Below are 8731 nucleotides of genomic sequence, written 5' to 3'. Positions count from 1 at the left end.
GCTAATTTTTGTATTTTTAGTAGAGACAGGGGTTCACCATGTTGGTTAGGATGGTCTCGAACTTCTGACCTCAGGTGATCCACCCGCCTCGGCCTCCCAACGTGCTGGGATTGCAGGCAAGAGTCACCGTGCCCGGCCCCACTGTTATATTTTAAAGGTCTCATTTTTACTTGTAAACCTGTATGTTTATTTTAATTTTTCTAATATGGCCATGATGACTTAGTCCACTAAAATTTAGAGCCCTATCAGTTAATATTTCTGTCATCCTTTCTCCCACCAACCACACTGTCTTATTAGGAGGAAAGTTTGCTGTATCCTCAGCCATCTTTTTGTAGAAATTATTCTTTAAAAGCATTTTAATCATTTTCAGCTCTCTTTCTCTCTTTCCTCCTGCTAAGAGAAATTGCTTCAACAAATACGTGGCTCTTTATATTTTATTTGCCCCTTTTTAAAAATTCTGTTTAAGGTTTGCTTTGTGCAATTTCCCATCAATGATGGAAGAGCAGAAAACGTTTTCTTTTACACCTGCCATCTTACCAGTTCTTTTCCTATATTAACATTTTCCTTCTTCCATATACTAAAAATTATTTCACCCAAGCATTTAAAGATATAATTATTAATATAACAAATATATCATATCAGAGTCTTTTTTTTTTTTTTTTTTTTTTGAGACGGAGTTTCGCTCTGTCGCCCTGGCTGGAGTGCAGTGGTGCGATCTCGGCTCACTGCAAGCTCTGCCTCCCGAGTTCACACCATTCTTCTGCCTCAGCCCCCGGAGTAGCTGGGACTACAGGCTCCCGCCACCACACCCTGCTAATTTTTTGTATTTTTAGTAGAAACGGGGTTTCATCGTGTTAGCCAGGATGGTCTCGATCTCCTGATCTTGTGATCCGCCCGCCTCAGCCTCCCACATATCAAGACTCTTTTAGGCTTATAATTTTTTATTTTTCTGGCCCAGTCAGAGTACTAGTAACTGTTTACTTGTCTGGGTTGTTTTCCAACACAAACAGCCGATTCTCAGATTCTCTGGATACCAACTGGGTATCCCACAATTGAATTCAATAATAATAATAATTCTTTTTAATTTTGTAAATTTAATTTTTTTTTTTTTTCTAGAGACCGAGATTTGCTATGTTGCCCAGGCAGTTCATGAAGTCCTGGCCTTAAGTGATCCTCTCACCTGGGCCTCCCAAAGTGCTGGGATTACAGGCATGAGCCACTGTGCCCAGCCTCAATTCAATTCTGACCCTATCTACCTGGAGTTAGCTTCAAATCCTAGAGATTAAAGGGCTCAGCCCCACAAGACTGCCCTCTTCAGATGCGTTCGAATGTCCCAGGTTACCCATACTGCCATCTGGACTTCTTACCAACTAACTATTAATCAGGGGTTCCTGTGACCTCCCCTCTCAACCAATAATTTGTTAGATGACTCGTAGAACTTGAAAAGACACTTATATTTACTGGTTTATTATAAAGGGAACTGGGAACCACTGTCAACTGGGAACCACTGTCAAGTTCCTAAAGGCCACCCTTCGGTCCTTACCATATGTCCCCCACCCCCAGCTTTCCCATAAGCCCTTTCACATTTTGACTTTCTTCTTCAGGTAGGGCTATAGTTCCTTTTAAGGACTTGCTTGATTAGGTTGGGTACACCCAAGATAATGTCCCTTTTGGTTAATTCACAGTCAGCTGATTAGGGACCTTCTGCCACAAAACAGTCTGATTATGGGGTAATATTCCATCATATTTGCAAATCCCAATCACTTAAAGGGAGAGTATATGCATCAGCCGGGAGGGAATCTTAAGGGTCATTTAGAAATCTGCCTATCACAGAACCTAACAGGTGAATTTTGTTGTTTACATTTTTTTAAAAGCAAATAAAAGTAACCATGAATGATGAAGACATGGATACCTATGTATTTGCTGTTGGCACACGGAAAGCCTTGGTGCGACTACAGAAAGAGATGCAGGATTTGGTATGTTAGGTTGCTCCAACTCAAATATATGTACAACTGTGTGTCTTTAGCACACACATATACAGCTTCATTGCATAATAAAAGGTCATGTCTTACTTTCAATTACTTCTTCCTCTAGAGTGAGTTTTGTAGTGATAAACCTAAGTCTGGAGCAAAGTATGGACTGCCAGACTCTTTGGCCATCCTGTCAGAGATGGGAGAAGTCACAGACGGAATGATGGATACAAAGGTAAATGCAACAGAAGACATACATTTGCCAGGCCTTGGCATTTACAGGACACTCTCCCTAAAAGTCTCATTGTACAAGTTCATCATTTTATGTCAGTGTACTAGTTTTATATTCCTTTCTCATACAAATATTAAAATACCTTCTTTAAGCAATAAATTGGCTTGTCAAAAGGACAAATTGATTAGTCAAGAAGTTCTCTAAATCAAGAGCAAATTGTTCCTAGGATTGCTAATGACTTTCAGGTTTTTTTGAAAAAGGACCATAACTTCTGATCTTTTTCATCGTATCATTTGGTCTTTTTTTTTTTTTTTGAGCTCCAGTTTGTGTAGGAGAAGAGGGATGTGTAGAGATTCCTCCTCCTTTGTTTTTAAAAAGATGGGGTCTTGAGATGTTGCCTAGGCTGGAGTGCAGTGGCTATTCATGTGTGTGATCAGAACTCACTGCAGCATCAAACTTCTGGGCTCAAGTGTTCCTCCTGCCTCAGCAAGAGCCCACCATTGTGCCTGGCTGAGAGAGCCATTTCTTTCTATTGGTTGTGTAATGGTTAACAGATCTTAGTATCATAAGAATACAGGATAATTCAGAGATGGTTATAAATATAAGTTCAAGGTGACGTGTTTATAAAGGATCCCCTGAAATTATTTTAGATCCCCTGAAATTATTTATCTTTATGCCTTCATTCTTGTTTCGAACGTTATTTTGAGAAATAGTTTTAGTTGCTCGATAAGAATCTTAATCATTGGTATGACTAAAAAGGAGTACTACTTTTTTTTTTTTTTTTCCTTTTTCTTAGTAGAGATGGAGTTTCGCCATGTTGGCCAGGCTGGTCTGGAATTCCTGGCCTCAAGTGATCTACCCACCTTGGCCTCCCAAAGTGCTTGGATTATAGGCATGAGCCACTGCGCCCATCCTGGAGTACTACTTTAATTCTAAAGAGATTTCCTATCTTATTGAAATTTAATTTTTAAAAAGCGTTAGTCTTGTCTGCGTGCTGTGGTTCACACTTGTAATCTCAGTACTTTGGATGGTGGAGGCAGGAGGATCATTTGAGTCCAGGGATTCAGGACTAGCCTGGACAACATAGTGAGACCCTGTCTCCACAGTAAAAAAATTAGCCAGGTGTGGTGGTGTGTTCCTTTAGTCCCAGCTACTCAGGAAATTGAGGCAGGAAGATCACTTGAGCCCGGGAGATTAAGGCTATGGTAAGCTATGATTGTGCCACTGCACTCCAGCCTGGGCAAGAGAACAAGACCCTGTCTCAAAAAATAAATAAATAAAAAACAATTAACATGCTTTGGTCTTAATGAATGACATTGTACGAAAGTAAGGATTGAAGGGTGAATTTCTTTTTTTTGTTTTGTTTTTGTTTTTGTTTTTGAGACAGTCTTGCTCGCAAGTCTCCCAGACTGGAGTACAGTGGCGTGGTCTCTGCTCACGGCAACCTCCACCTCCCGGATTCAGACGCTTCTCGTGCTTCAGCCTCTTGGATAACTGGGGTTACAGGCACATGCCACCATGCCCGGCTAATTTTTTTTGTATTTTTAGTAGAGACGAGGTTTCACTATGTTGGCCAGGCTGATCTCAAATTCTCAAACTCCTTGCCTCAGGTGATCCACCTGCCTCCCAAAGTGTGGGGATTACTGGCGTGAGCCACTGTACCCAGTCTCAAAGAGTGAATTTCTTTATGAAAAAAGGGAAATGCATTAAACCCTGCTTTTAAAAAATATTTTCTGTTTTTCAGATGGTTCACTTTCTTACACACTATGCTGACAAGATTGAATCCGTTCATTTTTCAGACCAGTTTTCTGGTCCAAAAATTATGCAAGAGTACGTATAAGATAAAATTGTTGAAATTAATTTTCCTCACTAGCTTTCTGTGTTGAAACACCTGTAAGGTGCTTCTGCAATATCCCTTACCAAATGTGTGAAGGAAGTTTGTGACAGGCCTCCATGTTTTCCTTTGCTTTGACTGCATGCATCATGAGAGGTCATTGTAAACCTATGGGAGAGAAATGAGCCTCCCCATCCCAGTTTGTATGTGTCCCTGCATGTTTGCACCACTGACTCAGTGAGGTGGTTGGGAATCTTACAGAATGGCTGGTACTAATAAAATGCAGTGGGTTTTTGTTTTTGTTTTTGTTTTTTTGAGACGCTGTCTCACTCTGTCACCTAGGCTGGAGTGCAGTGGCGCAATCTTGGTTTACTGCACCCTCCATCTCCCAGGTTCAAGCGATTCTCCTGCCTCAGCCCCCTGAGTAGCTGGGATTACAGGCACGCACCACCACGCTCGACTAATTTTTGTATTTTTAGTGGAGACGGAGTTTCACTATGTTGGTCAGGCTGGTCTTGAACTCCTGACCTTGTGATCCACCTGCCTTGGCCTCCCATAGTGATGGAATTATAAACGTGAGCCACCATGCCCCAGTCCATAGGTTCTTTTTTTTGTGATGATAATTTGTGTGTGATGTTTGACTTATGTCTGATTGCAAATCTGTGTGTTTTGTAATTTATGGCCTTTTCTGGCTTCCCTCTTTGAATAGTTAGGTGATTGTTTCCTTTCCTAGCATAGATGCCCACAACGCCCATAAGATTTCTAGCTTTATAGTAATACTGTTCAGGAGTACATATTCAGGACTTGGATTTGTTCTTTGAATTCACAGCCTGTCTCAGGAGAGCTTATTTATTTACCTTTATCCTTGGTTTGAAACTGGTTCTGACTAAATTTTTAGTTAAAGACTACCCTCTGATAGGCTGTGGAGTTGAGCACAATTCAAGCTAATCTGGATTTTAGTTGTGTACTAAGATTACTCAGGTCCTTATGCCTCTAGATAGTGCTGCATCATCCTTGTCTTGCTCAACTCAGTGACACTGAGGACAATGTTTCACATTGTAGCATTCATCCTGCCTTTTAAATATGGGATGGAGGGCAATTGATAGTCAAAGGATTGATATAGGCAGAGATTACAAAGGAATCTTCAATGACAGAACTAAATTATATATGCTATAGTAGATTATCCCTAAATTTATTCTGAGCCTAACTCAAAAGTAAGATAATAAGATGTCTTGCTATAGGAAGATAGGAGTTGGAAATAAAACATAAAAATCCATCAAAATAAGCAAAAATGTTACCTAAAATATGGGCCTCATACTTAAATATAGGCTCATTTCTGGCTCCCCAGGTGAGATGGAATATACCCTTGCCTGGAGGGAACATCACTGGAGGTGTTCAAGTGTAGGATAAAGATCACTTGAGAATGCATCCATCAGATAGACGAGTGGCCCAGATGACCTGTAAAGCTCCTTCGGGCTCTGAGATTGTATTTGACTTGGGGATGCCAAGCCAAATACTGTGCTGATTATGTGCAGGTATCTGTTCATCTAAGTGTATTGGGTGACTTGTGTACATGGAAAACATCTTTCTTGTATTCCTTCTTAATTGCCTTTTCTTTTGTGACAGGGAAGGTCAGCCTTTAAAGCTACCTGACACTAAGAGGACACTATTGTTTACATTTAATGGTAAGTATTCTGGGTCCTTTCTGGGTTCTTAGTCTTCTCTGAGATGACCTTAAGGAGAGTATTGTTTCCTCCTAAATGATAACTTTAAAACTACATCAAAACTATAACCCTATGCTTGCTTACTGATTTCCAGATTTCTTCAAGAAGAAATTACCTTTTATATATTTTAATTTATATTTTCTGCTGCATTTTAACTGCCTAAGAAACTTAGAGAAATGAGTCTGTTAAGATTAAAAAAAAAAAAGAGTTGGGTGACCTGGAAATATTAATGCTACCATTAACTCAGTAGGAAAAATGGCTTTGTTTTCCAGTGCCTGGCTCAGGTAACACTTACCCAAAGGATATGGAGGCACTGCTACCCCTGATGAACATGGTGATTTATTCTATTGATAAAGCCAAAAAGTTCCGACTCAACAGAGAAGTAAGACCCAATACCTATATTATATAAATTGGCACCTTTTTTTGTTTCTTCTCAAGGGGAGGGCAGCTATCAATGATTTCAGTGACTGAATCTTTGCTGGTTGATTTAGAAGTGCCAAATGGGAGTAATTTTATGAAAGAATGCTAAACGGGATTTTGCTGCTGTTGACTAGAAGTGGATTTCTTATGAAACACTTTGTTTCTTGGGGAAGGGCAAACAAAAAGCAGATAAGAACCGTGCTCGAGTAGAAGAGAACTTCTTGAAACTGACACATGTGCAAAGACAGGAAGCAGCACAGTCTCGGCGGGAGGAGAAAAAAAGAGCAGAGAAGGAGCGAATCATGAATGAGGAAGATCCTGAGAAACAGCGCAGGCTGGAGGTTAGACAAACTTGTCTTATCACTGGTGTAAAACTACGATTTGTAAGGATGCCTGCTTGTGTTCTATTGGTTGTTAAGGTAATCTTTGTAGGCTAAAAGTTTAGCATTTTCTAAACATTTGGGACATTATGTTAATTGATAACACTATAAAGAAGAATAAATAATCCTTCCTGTTCAAGCCGTGCCACACTGAGTCTGTGAATGTGAAAAATTACCAGTATTATCCTGTTCCTCCAGCACAGTTTCATTTTGAAAATTCCATTATCAGTTTTCAAGCCAAACACTTTGGTGAAAAAAATTAGAAATTTTAATAGAAGGCAGCACATGTGCCCTATTATCTAAATAAACTTGTTATGTAAAATTTAAAATCTGATTATAGAATTAGAGATTTCCAATATTTTTGTTTGTATTTTTGTTTTCTGTTTTTTACCTAACTAGAATCTCAAACTCAAAAGCTTTTTGGGTATAGTACGTTATATTTGAAAGCTCAGTATGATCTGATGTGTTTCTGAAATAAGATGCCGTAGTTCAGCTCTAAATTTTTTTTTTTTTTTTGAGATGGAGTCTCGCTCTGTCACCCAGGCTGGACTGCAATGGTGCAATATTGGCTCACTGCAATCTCCACCTCCCGGGTTCAAGCCATTCTCCTGCCTCAGCCTCCCAAGTAGCTGGGACTACAGGTGTGCGCCACTCAGCTCTAAAATTTTAGACCTTGTAAATGCTGGTCAAAAAAGAGAACAAAGGCCAGGTGCAGTGGCTCACACTTGTAATCCCAGCACTTTGGAAGGCTAAGGCAAGCAGATTGCTTGAGCCCTGGAGTTCAAAACAAGCCTGGGCAACATCATGAGACCTTGTCTCTACTAGTAAAAAAAAAAAATTAGCTGTGCATAGTGGTGCACACCTGTAGTCCCAACTACTTGGGAGACTGAGGTGAAAGGATTACTTGAACCTGGGAGATTGAGGCTGCAGTGAGCTATGATCATACCACTGCACTCTAGCCTGGGCAGCCAAAAACAAAGAGGGAGAGGACAGGCTGGGCGTGGTGGCTCACGCCTGTAATTCCAGCACTTTGGGAGGCCGAGGCAGGCAGATCATGAGGTCAGGAGTTTGAGACCAGCCTGACCAACATGCTGAAACCCTGTCTCTACTAAAAACAAAAAAAATTAGCCTGGCATGGTGGTGTGCTCCTGTAATCCCACCTACTCAGGAGGCTGAGACAGGAGAATTACTTTAACCCGAGAGGCAGAGGTTGCAGTGAGCAGGTATCGAGCCACTGCACTCCAGGCTAGGTGACAGAGGGAGACCCTGTCTCAAAAAGAAAAAAGAGGGAGAGGACAAAGTTCTGGAAGATGTGAATTTTAATGAGAATAATCTTGAGATAATTGAAGAATATTCTTAGGAGCAAAGGGGTCATGTGTCCAAGAAAATGTGAGCTGCTATGCGGGCCTGCATTTGACAGCAGTGTCATTAATGTTGTTGAGTGAACTGCCCAGGATACTGCAGGCCTGTCATCATCATCTTACCCCTTTAATCATGTTTTTGTTTTATTTGGCTTGGTTTAGTGATAGATATTTTTCCCCCAAAAATGTAGCTCTGTGTTTATGCAGTCTTCTTTATAAATAAATATGGCTTTTTAATGTGTACATGTGAAGAATCTACAAAGGAATCATTAATAGGTAATGCCTTTCATTTTTCTATAAAAAAGGAAGTTCTACATTTCTTTCTAAGGTTTGAAACTATAATGAGTTAAAGGAAGAGGGGGCCTGAAACTTAACTTGAGTCAGATTGTAAACTTCTTATAGATGTAAATCATTTAATTTTTTTGAACTACCACGTACTTTGTAGTATTTGGTCTGGGTACCTTGTAAAAAGATCTGGAGATCAACAGAACAACCCACCCAACCCCTTCTACCAGTGTATGGTATGAAAGCTCCTTTTTTTCTTTTACTTTATTTTTATTTTTATTTTTGAGACAGGGTCTTGCTCTGTTGCCCAGGCTGGAGTACAGTGGCATAATCGTAGCTCTCTGCAGCTTCAAACTCCTGGGCTCCAGCTATCCTCCCATCTCAGCCTCCCAGTATGCTGGGAATACAGGTGTGAACCACTGTACCCAGCCAGAGAGCTCCTTTTTACTCACATCTTTTCAAAAACTAGTTATTACTTTTTTTTTTTTTTTTTTTGAGACAGAGTCTCGCTCTTTCACCGGGCTG

At 40.3% G+C, this 8731-nt stretch overlaps 1 protein-coding gene across 3 annotated transcripts in view; it reads left to right on the top strand.

Moving 5' to 3' along the window:
• CCDC47 (coiled-coil domain containing 47) overlaps window positions 1–8731 on the top strand; it is a 32267-nt gene that overhangs the window by 18750 nt on the left and 4786 nt on the right. For all 3 annotated transcript variants that reach the window (XM_011947944.1, XM_011947946.1, XM_011947945.1), the window contains 6 exons: window positions 1875–1976; window positions 2095–2205; window positions 3947–4032; window positions 5663–5721; window positions 6033–6142; window positions 6354–6521. In XM_011947944.1, coding sequence (XP_011803334.1) covers window positions 1875–1976; window positions 2095–2205; window positions 3947–4032; window positions 5663–5721; window positions 6033–6142; window positions 6354–6521 — 636 coding nt within the window. The remainder of the gene's footprint in view (window positions 1–1874; window positions 1977–2094; window positions 2206–3946; window positions 4033–5662; window positions 5722–6032; window positions 6143–6353; window positions 6522–8731) is intronic.

The sequence above is a fragment of the Colobus angolensis genome, unplaced genomic scaffold (genome assembly GCF_000951035.1).
Source record: "Colobus angolensis palliatus isolate OR3802 unplaced genomic scaffold, Cang.pa_1.0 Scaffold271, whole genome shotgun sequence".
NCBI lineage: Eukaryota > Metazoa > Chordata > Mammalia > Primates > Cercopithecidae > Colobus > Colobus angolensis.
Note: the sequence above shows the minus strand (reverse complement) of the source record. Positions and strands in the feature narration are given on the sequence as shown.